The sequence below is a fragment of the Telmatherina bonti genome, assembly GCF_933228915.1.
Source record: "Telmatherina bonti genome assembly, chromosome: 8".
In the NCBI taxonomy this organism is placed as follows: Eukaryota; Metazoa; Chordata; class Actinopteri; order Atheriniformes; family Telmatherinidae; genus Telmatherina; species Telmatherina bonti.
In genome coordinates, this window is record NC_136626.1 from 36,830,067 (window position 1) to 36,853,511 (window position 23,445).

The window sequence follows — 23,445 nt, forward strand, 5'->3', positions numbered from 1 at the left end:
TCACACGTCTGTCGCTTCACAGGGACTTTTTAGGTCCTGAGGAACACCTGGAAACCCTCGCTGGTTTTACTTAATGAACTCAACTTTAGTTTTCTTCAGCTTTATTTACATGACACCGAGTTATCTCAAATCACCTTTACAGGCATCATCATGGAAATGTGATAAAGACACAAATCAACACCTGTGTTTTGGTGGTTGTGTGACATGCTGGGACCCCGTGGGATGGGACATGGTGGATATCTGAATGTTATTTCCATGTCTGGCTTTGGTTTGGTGCAGTTGGATCAGTTTAACCAGACTGACTCTTCACAACCTGCTGCTCTGCGCTGGAAACTAAAAGAGGTTCATTTATGCGTTTGAAACCAGTTTAATTAGCATTTTTGAGAATGTTGTTGCTTTTCTACACATGGATGCTGACTGTTGCTTGTTTTCTGTGTTGCAGAGGACAGACTGTGGACTTCAGCCAGTAACTCTCCCCCGACCAGCCGAGCGAAGGCGTGGTCGCCACTGCTGCTGTCGCTGAGCGCTCACCTGAAAACGATGGAAACGCTTCTCACCGACAGGCTTCTTTACCCCCGAAGAAGTGATGTTTAAAGATGAACCTTTTCTTCTTCACTGCAAAGGTTTCTGACAGGACCTTCCTGAAGAGCATTTTCTTTTTCATAGTGAGGAATATTTGTCAGCTTAACCTTCACCAAGCAGGAGGAAAATAGATGGCTGCTGTGGATGGTTTGCCCCGCCCGAGTTACTGACCACAACCCCCATCTGCTCCGGGTTTACCCCCCCCCCCCCCCCCCCCCCTCGGGCCTGTGTGTGTGATTTACATGTGGTGTTTCAGTTTGCAGCTCCCTGGCATGAGGAAGAGATAAATAAAGCGGAGATTTTTCCGGTGAGGACACGAGAGGACAAAGCAGACAAGTTGATAAGAGGAATAGCAGCCATGTCTCAGAGAAGGCGCCATTCCAGGACCGTTTGTCGTCTTTTCCAAACCGCCTCAAGCAGCAGCAGAAAGATGGAACATTTACGACTCGGAGGGTCATTGAACATCGGCTGGTGGCCTTCCGTGCTAATGTGGCACGGAGTGTTTCTCCTGCTGGCGTGTCCAGTCACCACGTTGGCTCAGAAGCTGGATGAGAACGACCCGGTGGTCACCACCGTCAACGGCAGGCTGCGCGGCATCAAGAAGGAGCTCAACAACGAGATCCTGGGTCCTGTCGTACAGTTTCTGGGTGTCCCGTATGCGGCCCCGCCCACCGGCGAGCGCCGCTTCCAGCCTCCAGAGCCGCCGGCATCGTGGTCGGACATCCGCAACGCCACACACTTTGCGCCGGTATGTCCTCAGACCATCGTGGAGGGCCGTCTGCCAGACGTCATGCTGCCTGTGTGGTTTACCAACAGCATCGACGTGGTGTCCACCTACGTCCAGGACCAGAGCGAGGACTGCCTCTACCTTAACATCTACGTCCCCACTGAGGATGGTGAGTTGGCCTGCAGGCAGGGTAGGATGGCTGCGGGTGGATTGGGACTCGGCGTTTCCAATCTGTCTTGTGAAGACCCTTTGTGTAGCCGGAGTGTGACGTTGTCAGTGTGGAAGTGCATCTCCGTCTCCGTCTGTCGGCCAGTAGCGGGAAAGCATGACCTTGTGCATGTTTAATGTGCATGATGCAGCTTCTATGACTTGAGTGTGTGGAATTGATTTGTGAGAGAGAAACCAGTGTTCACACGCTTTAATCTCTGTTAATTCCCATCCGAAGCGGCCCGGTCGCTGCCTTCCATCCTCCACCCAGTCTGACCTTTCCAGCTCCACCTTCCTGCTCCTCACACACACTTCCCTCATTTCTAGCTTCTCTTTCTCTTCATTGTCTTACCTGCCCTCCACCGCACCTCCCCCTCCTCTTTCCTCTCCCACGTCTGTATCTCATCATAACATATTGTGCTCTGCCACAAAGGCTACAGTTCATTAAACACGACGGTCGTTGTCATGATCATCGCCGATTGATTTGGCTGACTGAATGACTGATAGACTGAATGCTGCTCTGATTGAGCCGCTGTGATTCATTCCTTCGCTCTGTCTTTACTTCCTCTTTCCTTCCGCTCTATGTCTTTCTCAGTCAATCAGCTTTGTGTACACGATGCGTATGGGTGTATGAGTGTGTGTGTGTGTGTGTGTGTGTGTGTGTGCATGCCAGCTCCTGTGTGCACTGCGCGTCCAGGAGCTCCATGTTATTCTTTAGTTTTCTATTCATTTTACAGTCAAAAGAATATCCAAGGAATGTGCCAGGAAACCGGGCAAGAAAATATGTAGACAAGGAGGTATGTATAATCTGACTGTAACCTACACGATGCCAACAGCAGGACGAGGAGCGTGTGTGTGGTGCAGCACGCAGGATAAAGAGGAGTCACAACACTGAGGTCTACAAATTAATCAGGTCATGACTCAGGGTGCTCGCGTGCATCAAAGGCCAGGATCCTCTAACCTGCACGGAAATTAATTTACAACAAATTCACAGAGCAGTGAGCGTTTCAAAACCTCTGAGTATGACCGATGCAACGCACGCTTCTGAAACCCTGAGTCACACTGGGAGTTTGTAAGCCTCTGGTGATGGAACAACGGCGAGGTGCGTTGCAGCACATCTCCATGTGCCCTGGTTGGTCAGCAGGAGTGGGAGATTTGATTGGCTGCCAGATCTGAGGCCAGAAGGTGTGCAGTAATGATGCTTGATGAGTGGTGGCATAGCGGGATGTTAGATAAGGCATGCTGTCACACACACACATACACACACACACACACACACACACACACACACACTCTGATGACAATGAAGTGGTGTTAAATAAGATGAGCTCAGGCTGGACCTTGACTGTGTAATCTCCATTAAAAGAAAGCAGAGCTGTGTTCAGGTTGGCTCAGGCTACTGTATCAAGCTCTGTTTCATCAAGATAATGCTCTCCACCTCCCGTCTTCCTCTCTCTCCCTCCCTCTCTCTCTCTCTGGGTGCACATGTGGGGCTGCTACAGAGTGCATGTGTTGATGTTGGACAGAATGAAAGAGGGGGCGAGACGCTGACAGTGTCCTTGATAAGGTCTGGATGTTAATGTCATTGTCTTGGCGGCAGCTCACATTATCATTTATTTCATATCCTCCTTCTCCGTATAGTTATACGTACACACTGACCTCATACTCTTCTCTTTTCTTCAGGATTTATTATTTACCTTTACTTGAATGCGTCACACACAACTTGTTTTAATTCAGGGGTCACATGCGACACGGTTTTACCCTCAACTGGACCAGAGCGGTGAAATAACAGCACCATTACATACGAACAACAAAAACTACAACTTTATAATGTTCACATGATCGTCATCTGTTTAGAAAACATATTATCGTAGTATTTATCTAATCCCAGGTGTCTGTAAGTAACTCTTCCATCTCTAGAAGGGATTTTAGATGTGCATGCGTGTGCGTTTCCACATGTGTGCAGTAACCCTGTAAACACCGAAGTCCCGGCTGTCAGGTCAGACAGAAAGAAAAGATGGAGCAAGTTATTCTCCTGCCTGGGAAATGTTTTATATTCAGACATAAAACAGGCAAACTGTAGTGGACACATTAGGATTTACAGCTACTTTTATTAATAATACTAAAGTTAATGTCTTCTATGTCCTTTTTCTCATTTTTAAAATTCCTCTTGTGGGCCAGACGGGACCCAGTGGAGGGCAGGTTCTGGCCCCCAGGCCGTAGGTTTGACACCGTCTTATAGACGTCACACAGCAGGAACACGACGCGTTAGACACGAAGTCCATCCGGTCTCATCACACTTTTTATTTACATGTAAAGAGGAAATCAGAGCATACGTTACATTTTCTAAATACAGCAATCCTTTCATTAATATTCAGAAAGATGAATAAAAAAGTACTCTGAGTATTAGGAAAGGGCCGTCTATATATTTAGTTAATGTTTTAATGAGTTGTGATGAGTGTGACTTCATTTGCTCTTCATGTTATAAACTACTGAAAGTCATTTCAAAGCATTTAAAGATACAGAAACACATAAGAATTGAGATAAATGAAATTCTAACTCAGTGTAATCCACTGTAACCAGCTATTATCCAGATATGTCTGAGTAATTAAAGTCTATCTTAATTAACTAGAATCCACTTTATTATAGTTGATTTGTTCACTTAAAAAAAGTTGCAAACTGAAAAAAATGCATTAAATTGCATTAAATTTTCACTTTAACCTACTTTTTTCTGCACGTGCACGAGTTGGCAGGCCAGCTGTGCATGTGCAGAAGAAATCTCTTTGGCAGCTAAACTAACTTGCAGGAGAAGGAGGCGACTGCCTGGGATGATACTTGGAGATATGGAGGAGAAGTCTGTCTGTGTGCGTCTCATGCATTGAGTAAGCAACAACTGGGACTAGAAGCTCTGTGACGTACAGCGTTTACCTCCGCCCTCCTCCCGAGGACCCGAGCTTCTCCAGAACGACAGAGCAGAAGCACCTTTCTGGTGTCTGAGTGGTTGCAGAAGTTTTCAGAGTGATCTGGTGGGAAAGTCCTTCAGACTTCTACACGTTCTGCAAAGCAGAAAATGACTTCATGTCTTTCTGAGGTCCATTTGAGCACATCGTGACTACAGATATGGCCGGCAGAAAACCACTCGGTTGGTGTTGTGTTTGCTGACCTGTCATCCTGGCTGAGAGAGCGAACAGAAACATAAGTATGCAAATGAATTCATGAACTGATCAATAAATCAAATCTAATAGAATAAATGCTTAAACTATTTTCATTCAAACATATTTTCCCAGAAATTGGGACCAAAAGAAAGACAGAAATGACGAGTCTTGGAGGGAAAATGTTCTGAACTCGCCTCATGAGCAAATTCTCCTTTATTTTTATTATTATTACTTTATATAACTAAGTTCTTCTCAACGATTTACCTAAAATCTTGTTGAACATATAGTAGTCAAGCTAAGTAATAACAACGGGAGCCAGATGCCAGGGGACACTGTTGCCATGGTTACCAGTGGGACACCATGGTTTCCCCAAACCGTATAGGTGTTATGATGTGGTGGTTTGCTTTTTCCTTGGTTCTGGGTTCCTGTTTTATTTTGGTAGTATTTCCTGTTTGGTTCCCTTGTTTGTTTGTTTAGCTTTATTGATTTCCTGGTCATTGAGTTCACCTGCGTTCACTTAGTTAATTTGCTTCACCTGTTTCTTGTTTGGTTTTTCTGTGTATTTATACCCCTCGGTTTCAGTTGTGTTTGTTGGTTCGTTGCCATTCTGTTAATTGTCATTCTGTCAGTTGTCATTCTGTCAGTTGTCATTTTGTTGCTCTGCCCTGGGAATAAACCTGAGTTCTGTAGACTGGCGCCCCGACTCCTGCATTTGGGTCCACCTCCCTCCAGCCACTGTAACAATAGGATGTGTCCATGGATACACAGAGTTTTAAACAAGCTTCATGTGGAACATGCTGATAAAATGAAATGTCTCCATTCCACTAACAAATGTCTTTATTTGATGATGAATGTAAACACAAACACAAAAAGGAAATGTGTCATTATATATAACATATAACATAAACATTATGTTGACCCTTTAGGTGCTGGAGATTTTAAAGTGTGGACGACATATTTACATACTGTAACTGTTCAACATGAAGCAAAGTTTATGTTGGCAGTAAAATTATACATGTCATTATGGAGGTTGGCAAATTCTATACATTTTATTTATTTATGGTCATATATATGTATATATATATATATATATATATATATATATATATATATATATATATATATATATATGTATATGTATATATGTATATGTATATATATATATGTATATATGATACTGTCTGATCCACCTGCGATCATTTTTCGAATCCGTGCAGCATCGTTATGGATATTTATAGCGTTATGTGGACCTTTGCTGCTGCAACAGATGTTTCACAGCTACGTTTCCCACTTGGGCTGCCGACGCCACGTCCAGAAACCTTCCTAATTATTCGAATTCTGCCTCTTTGACCTGGGTTAGGGGAAGCCTCAGAGCTGCCAGCTCCCTACGGTGCTGCTGCAGGTATGGGATTATGGTGGATAGATGCGCCGTGATTTCCTATAAAAGCATCACTATCGCTGTTGCTGGATGATCAGTCAGCATCAAATATTCCCTCCAGAATCAGACGCTGATAGCTAGGAAAGTTCTTCATCGAAGTGAAAAGTGTCTGATGTGTTGTGTTCCACATCTGCATCGTGCCGTGCAGCACTGGGAACGCTGGAAACATGGCCTGCTGCTTCCAGCTTTCTGGGACGTTACCAGTTAGAGGCTTACTTCACAGCAGTAGTACTCAGTCTGGTCCTGATCACATGAATTTATTGAAAATTATTGGTTGTTTTTGTGTCTTGATTGAATAAACATGCAACACATTAGACAGTTAAATAGGAATATTTTATATTTTATTGCTTCTAAACCAGAAATTTGCACCTTCTTTAGGTTTTAGTGGTTTGTAAATGTGGAGACAAACTACTGTGCGACTCGTTCTCTCGTGTAGACTGAGCTGCTGCTCACTGCAATAAGTGGCTTCCCAAACCCCCACTTAACTTTCAGGCCAGTGGACAGATGAAAGACAAGCTTCCTGTCGGCACTACGTCTCGTTAGCCGGATGAAAAGGAAAAAGCATGAAGAGTTGCTTTTGCAGTGATTTCTGTACAACTTCTTAGTGATGTGCTTTAAATGAGGCCAGTGAAAACACCTCGGGGTGCAGATTTCCTCTCTCTAGTTAGCTGTTCGCTGTCTAATGTGGAAATTGATTAAAGAGTTTGAATACAACATGACACATGTCGGAGTTTGTCAACGCAATGCGCTTAATTAAGTTACTTAATAAAACACAAGACATTAAACATAAACGGACCTGAAGGAACTCTTTATTATTCAGCAGGAAAATTATTCCCCTGAATGGAGGGAATTTATAGCATTTTATTGCTAAATAACTTCCGCATTCTAAATTCCACTTTCATTAAGATGTTTTGTATCAATCCAGGGGATGAAGATCATTTTAAAGCGGTGCCAATGCAGGAAATATCCTTTAGACATTATTTTGTTCATCGGCCTCAGATGATGGAGTTTATGACATGGTTTGGTTCAGACAGGTGTGTTCGGGTCTTTAAATTCCAATACGCTGTGAAGTATTTCCCAATAATATCGTCTGACCATAAGACATAGTTTTTATCTTATAAAGTCACCTGAAACAATCAGAGAGTTGTGTTAAAAAACAGGCCTTAAAAAGACATTTATAATTATTTATTTCATTATTATCCCTTAAATAATCATCAGACTGATGATAAAATATTTAATAGTACAACAAGATTTTACAAAAACTTGGCCAAAATCCAGAAGCAGTGTGTGGACATGGACATGGTGGACCAGTTCTCCCTGCGGCTCCGTGACTTTTTCACCCTTCACCATCTTCCTCGGTCCTCTTCCCTCGCTTCTCTCGCTCTTTTATTCCTCAAGCTTTGTCCCAGTTTTGTAATTGTTGAAGGTAGATCCTGTGGGAGGTAGCGCATGCTCACACACACACACACACACACACACACACACGGACACACAAACAGTGGGAGAATGGGGGGAAATGAAAGGAGGGGATTTTGTCGGCTCTCCTTGTGTTCAGCTTTCCCGTGAGAGGCTTTGTCACCTCCGCTCACCATCCAGCTTCACCACCCTGTTATTTCTCTCTTAGCATGTTTATTGTTTGTGCGACAGAGTCTGCTTCAACAGAATTTAGTGAGGATACACACACACACACACGTTTCCATGTCACATTTCTGCACCGCCACTGTGGGAGCATTACATTTTGACTTGTGGACAAACACACGTATAACAGGTATCCATGTGAGACCGGGCCTCTCAGCGGCTGGAACAAGCTGCCTTCACTGGATGATTAATTAGTCTTTTTCATATTTGTGCATACTGGGGGAGAGGAGGGTGATTTCTTAGAAGAAAAAAAACAACATATTTTGTAAAAATGAGAATGGGACCACCTAGAGCAACGGCCTATTTAAAGATTTTACAGAAAATGATTCAGATTCATTGATAAAAAAATACCATTTTGTGGAGCAGACATGTGGGCATGGATGATCCACTCTGCCTTTTTATCCTCAGATTTACCGTCCTGTACCGACTAATGACTGTTTAATTACAACAAACTGCTCTCCAAACGCAAATGCAAGGAAACCAAATGACTGAGCAAAGCAAACAAACTCATTTAGACTATTTGATTTGGAATAAAAGGAAGAAAACTGGAAAGTCCAAGGCAGACTAACAGGAGCTTATGAGCTGGCATAATGTCTCCACTGCTGAAAACATGAAGCAGAAATAGACTTTTCATTCTTTTCTTTTTGCCTGTAAAAGTGAAGAAAAGTGGACTCATAAACTGCACAACTCTTCCTCTGTGTACTTTCACTTCAGCTTTTCCCTCCAGAACCAACATTTAACCAGGAGAATATCCTGTCATCTTGTCTGGTTTACGCTGTAAAGCTGGAAGAACTTTTACCCTGTTTGGACTTTCACCTGATTCAGGACCACCTTACAGAGGGTCTGTGATGCTCTTCTTTTGTTTTTTTACATTCTTGACTTAAATTGGAGATCGGTGGTTAAATACCGAAGCAACACACCTCTCTGCTTCTGCTTGCAGAAAATTCAGATGTTTATGTGTAAACAGCTCAGCATAAACACTGAAATATAATATCTCAAATAATTATTTTTTCTTTAATCAATCACGTATATTGCTAAACATGGTGCAAAATAATCAGGAAACTGCTTAAAGAACTGTAAACGCTACAAAATGTCGTTTCTTTGGTGAGTAGTGATGTTTCTTGGTGACAGAGTGGGACGAGGGACGTAGAACAGCTTTCTCATCCAATTTTAATTCACCTTTTACACTAATGAAGTACTTTCTGTATCAGTAACTTACCATCATATTAGATAATTCAGAGTTAAATGAGAATAATCTGAGTCGAAGAGCGACTCATTAAAGGTTTATCAGAGCTCCTTGAACACATTGTTTGTTGCTTGGTCAGGTAAATATCAAAGACAGAGCCAGGTATGACCTTGGCTGGTTGGAAGGCTGTTTTCCAGCCTTTTGTTTTTCTAAACACACAAACATGCACACACACACACACACACACACACACAACTAAACTCAAACCTGCACACAAGCGCGTAAGATGCATGCAAAGCTACTCTGCTCAAGGTGACAGCATTGATAACTGCTTATACATATTCATGGCACTTGCATCACAATAAATAAATAAGCTTCTTATTTTATGTTTTTTTCTCCTGCTCGCCTGAATATTAGATGAAGGACATGCAACTCGGGCATATTGCCAACATAAGCTCCTGATGTCGCACAAAGAGGCGGGAATACAAATGTCAACATTACCACAGATTTTAAGATTCATCTTACAAAAGCATAGATTTCTTTTCTCACGTCTTGTGTCTGCAGAGCTTCGTTACTACAGCTGGAGCTGGGACACATTTCCTCTCATGCATATTTCAAACAAAGCACATTGTGAGCGACAGAGACACAGCATGGTGAAAAGAAACAGCTTTTCCCGTAGTTTCTATTTCATTCCTAGTCATTATTTATGGGAACCATTTTGAAAATGGTCATTCAGCTCTGTAATGCATACAGCTATTTACTTCATCATGATGGAAAGGCAGCTGTAAACTAAATATAGGCAATGATGGGAGCATTTGCACACAACAGAAGGAGAAAGGGAATGAAAACTAGTAAATAAATAATCACTCTGTTTCTCTTGTACCGCACTTTTGTGTTGATCATTATAATTCTGAGATGAATGGTGTCCGTTGCAGTCTGAGTCAGCAGCACACTGTAAAAAATATTCTACTATAAATTGCAAAATGAGAGGAACCAAAGCATAAATAAGTAAATGCAGAGAAGCATTTCATTAATGCACACACACACACACACACACACACACAATTTCCTGGTACACTGATTACACTGATGCAGACTGTACACCTGCTACTAACTTAGCAACATTGGCGCTAATATTTAGCTGCTTTTCAGACCTTCTATTTTAGTAAAAACTGAGTCAACAAGTTCCGTCACTTTTCTGGTGACTTTTCCTGAAAAACATTAAAAGAACTTTTATTTTATTCCTCTCCGTTAGCAGTAAAAGCTTCTGCTGCTAAACTCCTCCCGTTCCACAAGAAGCTTGGTCCTCACACAGCATCCAGCTTCAAGCTTTACCCGGACCACCCAGGATGTCCGTTGCCATAACAACAAAAAGAGATCATTAGACACACAACAGCTGGGAGAAAAACTTATAAGATATATCAAACTAAAATCTGTACTCAGCAAAGGTCTGAAGGTCTACGTTGTATATTTCTGCCTTTAAAATCAGAATCAGAATCAGGGCCAGGACCAGGACCAGGACCAGGACCAGGACCAGGACCAGGACCAGGGCCAGGACCAGGGACACTGTCCTTCATGGGCCAAAGGCCATGCTTGGGGTTCCTGAGTGAACATACTGATAATCGCTACACGGTGAATTAAGTTTAGAGTATATGAAAGGGTCGACGACAAGCTCTAGTTTTAGCACGTTACCCGTTTGGCTATTGATAAGTCATTGTAGATCTCTTGACCAACTTCTGTTCCACAGTCTACTCTCCTGTACGACTGCTGATGATTGACGGCGGGATAAACTTTACAAAGTTCTGCAGCAGATATTTTGTCATCCTTGGGAGGAATGTGGATTCACAAAAACACAGAAAATGTGAAGCGGTTCCCATGCTTTTATTATTGCTCTAGTCCTTGTCTTTGCTAACATGTTGGTCCTTTACCTCGCATAACACCTACCTCCTTACATCCACATCACAGCGACATGACGTGCGATGTGCATGACAACCATCATTCCTGCTGCTGGAGATGGATCCATATTCCTCTGTGCATCTGGGATTGAATGTAGTGTTTTGTTCAGGCATGTTTGTGTTCTGCAGGTGGACAGCGTGGCTCCACAGTGACTAGAAAATGCCTCTGCCTGATCCTACCTGGTTTATTGATGCCTATTAAAAGTTTGGATGACGACATTTTAAAAGTCAAAAGTACAGTAACATGCTGTAGATCATTCATTAAAATAGCACTTCATCTTGGTAAGGGATATTTTCTATTTCCTTCTTACTGCTTTAAAATTAAACACATTTTCCGAAACATTTATGGATCCTGAGTTTACAATGTTAATATCTGTGTCTATTATTTTATTCAGTCACCCTCTAAAATCAGTTCAAATATAAAAAAGAGGCTTTTTCAGGCAAATATTATTTTGTAACAATCAATTAGATCATTTTTTATTTGAATCCCACTTAACATATACATACATACACACACATATATATTTAAATATATATATATATATATATATATATAGATATATATATATATAGATATAGGTATATATATATATATATATATATATATATATATATATATATATATATATATATATATATATATATATATATATATATATACGTATATATATATATATATATATATATATATATATATATATATATATATATATATATATATATATATATATATATATATTGTTTTGTGCTTGTATCATTAGATGAATGACCCGGATGGGTGTTGAGGAAAGCAGAAACCTGATATCCTCCAAGTCCCAGTAATTTTTCTGCTGATTAGTGTATTCATGAAATCAGTAGTCTGTCCCATGTTGGTATGATATTCAATATCACAAGTGATTCCTCCACCCCCCTCCAACAACCTCCAGTCCATTGTTGTGTCCCCTGCATTTAATCTGCAGTGAGGGGCTGCCAAGTCACTTTAATTATGGCGTGATATTAAACTGTGTATGAATGAATAGAGCAGGCAGCACACTGTAATGCTGGCTGTGCAGCCAGATTCATTGTTCCCCATACACACCATTTTCTACTCAGTTATGGGGCATATTGGCATGTTGAGGTTTTTCATATTTCAGTGTAAAAAATGTAACAATTCACACTTTTTCTGCAAAAGCTTCTCAGATTCCTCATTTCTAATGTCCTGATTGGTGCACGTAGATGTTGGACTGGCCGGGTTTTCACATGTTAATGCAGTCCAGCATTTCCTGCTAACATTCTCCAACTTCTATAATTAACAAGCAAGAAGTAACGGCACAGAAAACCTCCCCTTTCTCTCTTTCTATCCACAGAAACTCATTAATTAAAGAATTAATCTGAAGCTGCAGTGACTTCTGAGTCTTTAACCCATGTATTAGTTATTAATTAGCTATTTAATTCAAGAAATTTAGATTAATTTTAGCCTTATTTGTGCATTTCCACAACAAATTCATCTTAACATGCTTTACTGATATTATCCAGATCAACCCAGTTCATTGTGATTCAGTTAAACTGAAGCCTGTTCATAAACAATAAAATCTGATTATTTATTGAAGGATTAATCTGTAAGGAGCTGTTCCCTCCAGAGCTACAGTAGCAGGAGACTTCCGAGGGCAAGAAATTCCCAGAAGATCTGATCAGCTCAGACCCGGAACACATCCCAAAGCAGGAAAATGTCCCTGAAGACCAGCATCGCCCAGAGCCTCAACAGCATCGTGATTTCGCTGACCACATGGCCGGCACAAAAAGAAAAAAGTCCGTCACAATCCACAAGACAAGCCAGATATTAACATTGTAAACTCAGGATCCATAAATGTTTCGGAAAATGTGTTTAATTTTAAAGCAGTAAGAAGGAAATAGAAAATATCCCTTACCAAGATGAAGTGCTATTTTAATGAATGATCTACAGCATGTTACTGTACTTTTGACTTTTAAAATGTCGTCATCCAAATTTTTAATAGGCATCAATAAACCAGGTAGGATCAGGCAGAGGGATTTTCTAGTCACTGTGGAGCCACGCTGTCCACCTGCAGAACACAAACATGCCTGAACAAAACACTACATTCAATCCCAGATGCACAGAGGAATATGGATCCATTCTGCTGACATGCGTGTGACTTTTGGAGAAAAAAAGCATAGCTTAAATAAATGTAAACTAATGTAATTAATCATTAAAATATAATTTCCATGATTTCCTGGTGGTCACATCTCACCTTGCTGACTGGACGGAGACCTGAACCTGACATCCCACCGAAATACATCAGCTGTGTTCTAACACAGAAAATATGTTGATCTGTTTCTGCTTCATGATTATTCAGTGATTTCTGGCAGGATGTGGTCGGTGTGCGTGTTCATACGCGTGTAGAAGAGGCCAGGATCAGAATCAGGACCAGGATCAGGTTCAGGATTGGGTTCAGGATCAGGACCAGGACCAGGATTGGGATCAGGATCACACCCTGTATTGGAACAGGTTGTGGTCCAATCGCACTCCTCAGCCTCCCTGGTAAGGTCTATTCAGGGGTCCTGGAGAGGAGGGTCCGTCTAACAGTCAAATCTCAGATTGAGGAGGAGCAGTGTGGTTTTAGTCCTGGTTGTAGAACAGTGGACCAGCTCTATACTCTTTGGGGTCCTGGAGGGGGCATGGGAGTTTGCCCAACCAGTGTACATGTGCTTTGTGGCATTCGACAGGTGTCAGAGCTTGGTCCACATTGCCGGTAGTAAGTCGGATTCGTTTCCAGCGAGGGTTGGATTCCGCCAAGGCTGCCCTTTATCACCGATTCTGTTCATAACTTATATGGACAGAATTTCTAGGCGCAGCCGAGGTGTTGAGGGGATCCGACTTGGTGGCCTCAGGATTGGGTCCCTGCTTTTTGCAGATGACGTGGTCCTGTTGGCTTCATCTGGTCCTGATCTCCAGCTCTCGCTTGAGTGATTCTGCTGGGATGAGAATCAGCACCTCCAAATCTGAGACCATGGTCCTCAGCTGGAATAGGGTGGATTGTCCTCTCCGGGTCGGGGGTCAGGTCCTGCCTCAAGTGGAGGAGTTTAAATATCTCGGGGTCTTGTTCACGAGTGAGGGAAGGATGGAGCGCGAGATCGACAGACGGATCGGTGCGGCGTCTGCAGTAATGCGGACTCTGCGCCGGTCTGTCGTGGTGAAGAAGGAGCTGAGCCAGAAGGCGAAGCTCTCCATTTACCAGTCGATCTACGTTCTTACCCTCACCTATGATCATGAGCTGTGGGTCGTGACCGAAAGAAGGAGATCTCGTATACAGGCGGCTGAAATGAGTTTCCTCCGCAGGGTGGCCGGGCTCTCCCTTAGAGATAGGGTGAGGAGCTCGGTCATCCGGGAGGAGATCAGAGTAGAGCCGCTGCTCCTTCGCATCGAGAGGAACCAGCTGAGGTGGCTCGGGCATCTGGTCAGGATGCCTCCTGGACCTCCCTGGTGAGGTGTTCCAGGCACGTCCCTCTGGGAGGAGACCCCGGGGAAGACCCAGGACACGCTGGAGGGATTATATCTCTCAGCTGGCCTGGGAACGCCTCAGGATCCCCCCCGCAGAGTTGGCAGATGTGGCTGGGGAGAGGGAAGTCTGGGCTTCCCTGCTTAGGCTGCTGCCCCCGCGACCCGACCCCGGATAAGCGGCAGAAAAATGTATGTATGGATGGATAATTTTCCTCAGAAATACAACAATATTTAACTAAAATTTCTGCAAAATTGACAAAAATTGTAGAGGGACTGATAAGGAGTTTGCAAATGTGCCGTGACTTCTTGTGGTGACTGTTTCGGATGAAGTGAAAGGAAGGAAAGAAACCATTTAAAAGTAAATTTAGTTAGAAGCAACAGAAATGACTGGAAGTCTTCCTGTTGACATTCAGTTGTGGTTTTTCTCCTTCAGCCTCACAATATGAGCCTTTGTGTGTTGTTTGTCATGCAACAGTAAAAAGGGGATTATTTCATGGGACACTGGCGTGTTTCTGAACACAAATAGTCAGAAATAAAACAGTGGCTGTTCTATCGTCTGCATCATTTTACGTGGGTTAAAAACTATCTTGTTAACTTACCACGCATTACGTGGTCCAGCAGACATGTAAATAACATGTTTCATGTCTGTCATACAGTGTGAAACTATCTGATTCAAGAGAAAGCAGCATATGTTTTCTTGCCAAACTGTCTGTTAACGTTTCAGCTTCACTGGAGGAGACTTACACTATCTTCTCTATGAAAACACTTAGTTCAGCCAGCGTACAGCCTATTACCTCAAGTTTTTATTTTATGGTGTCCAGAACTGAAAAGCTCTACTCCTCGAGCCTCTTTCCTCTGATCTGTAATTTGTGTATTCATAATTGCACAGAAAAAGCCATCCACACGATCCCAGATTACTACCTCGTGTCTCATCTGTATTATTTATGTGCTGCACAGACAAATGCAGAGGAATGACACAACGCTTTATTGCCTTAATGAGAAGTAAATAGATTTAATTTGCTATGGTACTCTGACATAAATCACTTTAAGACCTGTAATCATACTCTCTGAGCAGGTCTGCTGCAGTAGATCAGCCCACTCTTTGCCCCCCTCCTGCTGTATTTTCAGAACATTTTAATGGAGCATTTGAACTCAATTTAATTCAGCTTTATTTGTAAAGTGACGGTTCACAACAAAGTCATCTCAATGCTCTCTACAGACATAAACCAGATCAAGCCAATTTATTTGATCCTATGAAAACAAATTCACATTATCTAAGATAACTGTGCTCATACAGGCCAGTTAATAAAAATGAATGGCCTGGTTGGGGAGGGCGGCCATCTGCCGGTCCGGGTGGAAAGGACAGAAAAGCATCGTCAACAAGCACCACAACGTATAGCCAGGAAGACCTGCCGAGATGGAATAATTAGACAAAACACACCGTCAGGTATGAAAAAGTAGAATGAAAGTCAGATCAATAAGTTCAAATAATTTAATGTTTTTATACACGGACAATAAAAGAAGAGTTTTGGGAGTTTAAAGGATTTTTGAGACTTATTTGACAAAGAGACCCCCATGATCAGAACACGTGTGGTTAAATAAAATGAAGCTCAGTCATCAGTTAAAACAAAGGACAAGGGACAGAAGTAGGTAGGGAGCGAATGATTGGCCATGTTCTGGATGGGTGGGATGGTGGTCAGACATGGGCGACTTTACGGACCGTGAGGATCTGCAGCACCATGTCTGATGTCGGGTTCTAGTTATCCCACAGTAACCAATAGATGAGCCAGTTTTCTTCTTCATTGGTTGTTTCGTCTTCTCCTTCAGTAATTCTTGATGCAGCAACTTCTCTGCTGGAGAATGCAACATGTTTTTTTAAAAGTTCTGATTCATTTGAGTTGTGCAGCATGAACCCAGTCCTGGTCCAGAAGAAAGTTGCATCCTCCAGCTGGTCCCCATTCAGACTGGGTCTGGTGGACTATCTTGGTGTAAATGCACCGTTAGGAAGTCAACTGATCTGAGATGGATCATCATGGATCAACAGGACATTATTCCAAGACTGAAAGACAAAATATCCAGTAAAGACATGAAAGCATCACTAAATATCATGTCTACCGTCACAGAGAGCAGTAAGCTGACGTGCACCACAGCAGCAGCAGTCATGAAAAGACGTGACTACTTGATGCAGAACTGACAGAGCAGTAAGAGAAGAAAGTTAAAGGCAATGATCCAGGCCTCGCTGAGAGTTTCTCGCCTATCAGCGCAGAAGGAAGACGAAGCTGGAGAAGCAAAGAGGGAATGCTCCGACCGTCTGGCTTGGAAGGGTTTCCAGAGAAGGAGCAGCCAGATGAATACGTGTGATGTTTTCTACCAAACCAGCCACCCTGTCGCTTATCAGGCCTGACAACTGCAACGCCCTCTTAAAGTTTACATTTATTCCAGGAATAGATCAGAATATTTAGCTGTCTTTACCTAAAGAGAGGTTTATGAAATCATTTGAATAGAATAAAAACAGATGCTTCAACCTGCTGAGGCATGGTTATTTTCTGCTTACGGACATTGTGTTGGCAACAGCTTGGGAATGTTCTCAAACTAAAGAATCAGTTTGCATCTTACGAGCGAACTTTGTGATTGTTGGAGCGTTGTGATGGAGAAAGAGAATCGTTAATGAGCGACTGCACTGATATGCTAATAGGCCATATTTACCGTCTTGTTTTCCACACAATCAGTTTATTTCTGTTGTGTTTATTTCTGGTTGCAAAGCGTGCTGTTGTGATGAAAAGCTAAACACTAAAGACTGAACTGGAAACACGTTACGCCAAACGATATGATACTTTATGGAACATCGGAGTAAAAATGTGTTGTGTGTACCTGGACCTAGGTGGAGCGCATGCAGCTACACAACAGATTGCATCTCATCCTCACCGTGTAATCCCTTCTTGTTCCTACCTGCTAAACATTTTATTCAAATGATACTTTTTGGTAATTCACTAAAAGAAATCTATGATATGAGACATCCCCGTTAAACTGGTAATAATTCTGCTGTGCTGGTTTATATGAAGTCTCTGTTATTCCTCAATCATTATGTGTTATATTTTATTAAATTAGATAAGTCGTATTTTCGTTTTCACTGAATTAAACTACCAAGAGCAAAGCAGTAACTTTTCTCCAGGTTTGTCAGCGGCGTCATCATCATGCACTGTTATATGGAGATAATTCAGAGCCCAGTTGGCATTGTCTCTTTGCAAAACCTTTGTATTTGATTAAATATTCTGAATTAGCTTCAGCTCTAATTCTCTGTCCCTAAGACTGTCGTTCTGTATTTATTTATTTCTCTAGAGAAATTTATTAGGAAGTCAACATCATTAAGCACCTTGACTCATGCGCTGCTGGGCCTTAATGTTTAATTTCACCCCAAACGAGGGGAGGAAGACAGAGCGAAAAGGAGGAGGAGGAGAAAGAAAAGGGTTGAGGATCATGATTTATAATTCCGTGTGTGTCTGGGAGGGGTGATCACAAAGCAAATCCAATCCCACACGGACCCTTCAGTCCTTTAACAGTGTGTTTGTTACCATGCACTTTGCATTTGTGGAGATATTTACTCATTATTCTAAATCCAGTAATTAATGCATTGAGTCAGCGGCTTTAATTGGACCTGCTGCTTGTCTAAAATGTACTTGTACACATAAAGACACTGAACCACACACAGATTCTGTATACAAGCTCATAAAGCTTTAAAGCACAAGTGTAGCTATATGTGCACACACACATTTCAGCGTAGTCTTAGATAAATACTATTAACTGACCAGTGAGGTTAAAGTTGACTCACTCAGTATTCACCCACTGCCCACACTTTTATGCACACACAAATACACAACTGTTTTGCTTGGAGAGCTGTATCGGACATTAGATTTAAATTTCAGGGCCACCTGTGTGTGTGTGTGTGTGTGTGTGTGTGTGTGTTTGTGTTTGAGTGTCAGCACACAAGAGACAGCAATAGACACCTCAGCACCTTTAGATGCACAGCGCTGTCAATAGCTCATCACTTCCTTCATTAAGCATATTGGCAGTCTGTCAAATAGACTGTGTGTGTGCGAGTGTGTGTGTGTTTGTGTGTGTGTGTGTGTGTGTGTGCGAGTGTGTGTGTGTTTGTTGGTCTGGGCTTGTTCTGTGGCTCCCTCTCTGCATTAGTTCCGTTCATTCAAGGCCAGTTTAACCATGACATTACTGAGTGTGTACTGGGAAAGCCCACATAGATGAAATGATACACAGAGGAATGAGTCCCAGTTTGGTGTGTGTGTGTGTGTGTGTGTGTGTGTGTGTGCGTGTGTGTGTGTGTTGACAGATAAAAGCAAAGGTGATGAATGATGCGGGGCTGACGTGGGCGTAAGAGATGGTGCAATAAGAGACAGTCTGTAAACATGTTAACTCCACAGAGAGATGGAGGGCGGAGGGTGGAGACTGAGCACGAGCTAACAGTCATGAGTGAGACAGTAACAGCGAGCTGATTAGTTCATTTACTGTAAGACTAATTTCATATTAAAAAAAGTCCTCTGATGTGTAACTTTATCTCACTAAAACAGCACCCAATATGTGACAAAATCATCTGATGTGCAGCTGCTCCTCATGATGGAAACATCATGCTAAATCCTCAGCTTGTGATTTAAGAGCTAACTTGTAGAACAACACCAGGATTTTGCTGAAAGAAAGTTAGCTTTATCTGGTTCCACCTGTTGAGAGGCTTGTTCACACAAATATCTGCAGCAAAACGCCACCCTGGGTGGAGCGGTGTGCAGTCAAGGCTGGCAGGGTCTACCCAAGGCAGAAAGAAATAAATGGGATGTTTTCATTTTAGTTATAAGTTTATGTATTTTTCACTTTCTTTAGTGATTATTATGTTTAATATATTCGTTCAGATGATGATTTCCTATATCCTGTAGTAGTTATTGATCTGAAACTGATGGCATTTAGATCTTTTCATAGCTCAAGCAGAATGACTCAACAGCACCTCCTCCTGGCCGGGCAGAGGAGCTGCACCATTGTACGGTACGGTCGAGGCCGTAGACACAATCCTGCTCTGCCTTTTCCTCTCATATCATCACAACGGTGTGTTTGTGCATACACAGTCCGTTCCCTCATATAAAATCATTTACGTAAACAGGCAGATCGCTATGCTACCAATGGTCTGCGTACGTTCACGGGGAATTAAATTGATGCTTCGCTCTCAAAGTTGGTTGACGTTCTTACTGGAGGGATGACCCTGCTGGAGAGGCTTAGACAATTTTTACTAGAAATGTTAACAAATGCTACTGATTGTCATGACATACGAAGGTAAACAATCTGCTACTGAAACATTTAGCTCTGATCATTTTTAGCGTCATATGATCCTAATTGTGTCAGATTAAACATTGAAGTTATTATTGGTGTGTCCAACACAATTTGCGACTGTCTGCCTATCAAACTGGCATGCCCAGCTCCGGTCCTCGAGGGCCACAGTCCTGCAGGTTCTCTATATTTCCCTGCTCCAACCCATCTGACTCAAAGTAACCACAGATTGTGCAGAACTTCATTGTTTGTTGGATCCACTTAATGGAAGCCAGGAGTGTTTGAACAGGGTTACAAGGAAAACCTGTAGGACAGCAGCCCTCAAGGACTGACTTTGGGCACCCCTGCCATAGAGCTCACGGGACGTGCCTGACCCGCTGCCACCCCCGTCAGCTAACAACAACTGACAGATAACTACATGACCTGGTTTAACCTCCACAGCCTACCTGAGTCCTGCTGCTGACCATGTCCATCCCTTTCTGAGCACAGTGTAGCATCTTCTGATGGAAACTTCCAGCAGGATGATGCACCATGTCACAAAGCTCTCCTTGATACCACAGCGACATGCACAATCACACACACAGACTTTCAAAATGCGTTAAATATGGACGCAGTTTCTATCAGCAACATGTCTCTCAGGTTTGATGGATCACATTGCGGCTGCTAAATCAATATATTTAGATTTTCTACCCCCAACACACACAGAATAGCGTGTGAACGCCCCATATTGCATATTCATTGTGGCAGACATACTGTTTGGATACAGATGTGCTGTTAATGAACCATTTTGGTCTGTTTTTGGGTGTGCAGTGAGTTTGCATATGTTTAAGTACACACAAACCTTCAGTAGATCTGACAGCAGGAAGAATGTCCAACCTGGTACGACAAGGTGGACTTGATGAACTGACTTCCCTGTTGGTGATGCCGGTGATGTCGGAGCAGCTGTGTCTGTTTACGAGTGGTGGCCTTATGCTTATCTGTTTCAGCTCTGATAACTCCTCATGCTTTGTTCTTAAACAAACCTACTGAGATAACTTAATGGTTTCATTGTTTTTGTTGAATAAAAAATGTTGAATAATTGCAGATGGTCTTATTTAATTTATTGAATTGTAATGGTGTCCTATAATTGGCTCATCTGAGAGCGGTGATGTGACTGCCAGAGAGTGTATTGTTTTAATTATCCAACATCTGTCCAGTTCGTGTCTGCGCTTACTGCTTCTGCACATACATGAACCTCATTAGCTGCAGCATTTAGAGGCGACTGCGAAGTCAACACACCCGAGACCTCCTGCACTGCTTTAGTTTCTGTGCTTCAACCATGAAAATGAGCTCAGGCTTCGTTCTTGCAAAGCAGTGGAGCTTAAAAAATGAATACAGGTCAAATTCTAAAGTCAGCCCCTTGAGGACAGCAATATATCTGGTAAAAACAGCCGTTTTGTTTTCTATGTCTGTTATCTCATTTGTTAATTTTCTCTGAGTAGTGCTGAGGACTACTGCACAATATAGTCAAGGCCCCAATCTCAGCCACTCAGTTCATGTTTTCATTGCTTAAAGATTGATTGAATGATGAAAAGCTGACACTTTCTGAGGCCTTAAGGTTTATCTGCACTGTGGGAAGCAGGTGATGCTGCAGAGGCAATCACCCTGTCATCATGGACAGAAAATGCAGGTTTTAAGAAAGAGGAAGATAATGGTGCTGATTAGACAAAGGATTGGGGGAGTCCTCTTCTGGAGAGCTGGGAAAATTATAACAATCAAAATCTAACATAAAAAACTGAATTTCTCATGTTTAAAGACGTAAAGCTGGCTGAAGCCAGCATGCAGAAGAACTGACAGTAGGATTAACATTGTTAACATGATTGAGTAAAAACTTGTTGAAGACATGTGTCCCATTCCTCAAGGTCTTCTCAAGGTCTTCCTCAAGGTCATTAAGCACTGTTATTTCTGTTATGACGACAAGCTTTTGTTTGTTAAATATCTTCACATAATGCTGAAGATTCAGAGCTGCATTGTAACGTCATCTACACTGTTCTGGGCTGAAATAACCACGGTACGGATGTCGTGCACACATATGACATACATGCAGTCACAAGTCATTACAGCATTCATGAGCTGAAGCGTTCATGCTGCACCGTTCTCTGAGAAGTCACAGTTTTTTTTAAACTGGTAGGTCATTTAAAAAAACATGCTATATTGTCATATTGTTGTCAGTGCAACAGAACTTTGAGAAAATAAAATGTAAAACATTAAAGAAACAAATGAAGACAAAAAAACACCCCAAAATTTGAAGCCGGTTATATGTGTGTGTAGTGTGCTTGTTGCATGCAGATAATACAAATATAACAGATCATAACTGCAATATTTTCTAATCAAACAAGACATGGAGCAACTCTGTGAGCTGTGCTTCAGGTCAGGCTCCCTTCCTTTCACACTGAGACATCACAGGAATACTGAAAATCCTGAGCTGAACCTGAAGTCAGCTTTGCATGTTCACACAGAGATTAAAATAAGTCCAAGGCTGAAAACATAGAAACAGATATATGAGATAACATGAACTAAATATAAAACCAGCAACAGTTTTTATATAAAAAAAAAGAAACAGAAGCAACGCGTGAGTCATGATTTCTCACCAAGTAGCATGTTCCTATGTCCAACAGAAGGTGTAAGAGACAGAAGGGACTCAAAGGAGGTGAAAAATATAAAACTAAGAGACAGGGAGATGTAGGGAAAAAAAGACCGAGGAGACGTGAGAGGAAATGCAAACCCCCTCAGCACAGCTGGGCTTGCTGTCATGTCTGCCTGTCACATGGGATTTGGCTAGAAATACTGCTTCTCTGTATCTGTCGAGCAGAAATAGGCCACCCCCTGCTCAGCACCGCCACTGCATGGCACTCTTTCACAGCACAACATAACAACCCATCTAAACATCCCAACACGCATTCAAAGAGAATAGTTAGGAGTGTAGGGACCGGAGGAGGAAGAGCCGTTACCTCTAAGTGTATTTCAGTCAGATTCATTTCAGATACAGTGGTGTCCAGAGTACTGACCTGCTCTTTCAAGCTGTGACATGTTGTGGAAACCTAACATGTGTTGATGCAACTTGTTGATCAGTCAGCCAGAAAACAAACATATGAAATCTTGTCTTAGTGCACAGCAGCCTTTTTGATTCAAATCCTGGTCCGTTTGCTGGGACCGTCGCTTCGTTTGGAGCATCGTGTAAATGTACAAACAGATTCTGATTCAGAAGGAAGCAGACTCAGTCCGCCTATAAACGGAGGTACCGGTCCATTTCAAGTGGACCGAATACAGGAAGCGGACTACAAAACAAAGAGCTTTGTGGGCTCTGTGCAAGGCATCATGGGTAAATGCAACCAACACATTCATGCATGTGGGGCGATCGACGTCTCTCACGTCACACAAGCAAGAATTTGGTAAAAGTTCTGATAGAAATCTGATGGACTCAGACCACCAGGACCTGATCGACCCAGACCACCAGGACCTGATCGACCCAGACCACCAGGACCTGATCGACCCAGACCACCAGGACCTGATGGACTCAGACCAACAGGACCTGATCGACCCAGACCACCAGGACCTGATCGACCCAGACCACCAGGACCTGATCGACCCAGACCACCAGGACCTGATGGACTCAGACCACCAGGACCTGATCGACCCAGACCACCAGGACCTGATCGACCCAGACCACCAGGACCTGATGGACTCAGACCACCAG

At 42.5% G+C, this 23,445-nt stretch overlaps 1 protein-coding gene across 3 annotated transcripts in view; it reads left to right on the top strand.

Moving 5' to 3' along the window:
• Window positions 1-940: 940 nt before the first annotated feature.
• nlgn1 (neuroligin 1) overlaps window positions 941-23,445 on the top strand; it is a gene marked incomplete at both ends in the record, with an annotated part of 316,463 nt that continues 293,958 nt past the window's right edge. Inside the window, 2 exons of one of the 3 annotated variants that reach the window (XM_079245236.1) lie at window positions 1,358-1,478; window positions 2,254-2,313. In XM_079245236.1, the coding sequence (XP_079101362.1) occupies window positions 1,373-1,478; window positions 2,254-2,313 (166 nt within the window). Of the gene's footprint in view, window positions 1,479-2,253; window positions 2,314-23,445 lie in introns of all 3 variants that reach the window. The other 2 variants (XM_079245235.1, XM_079245237.1) reach the window with 2 other exon arrangements.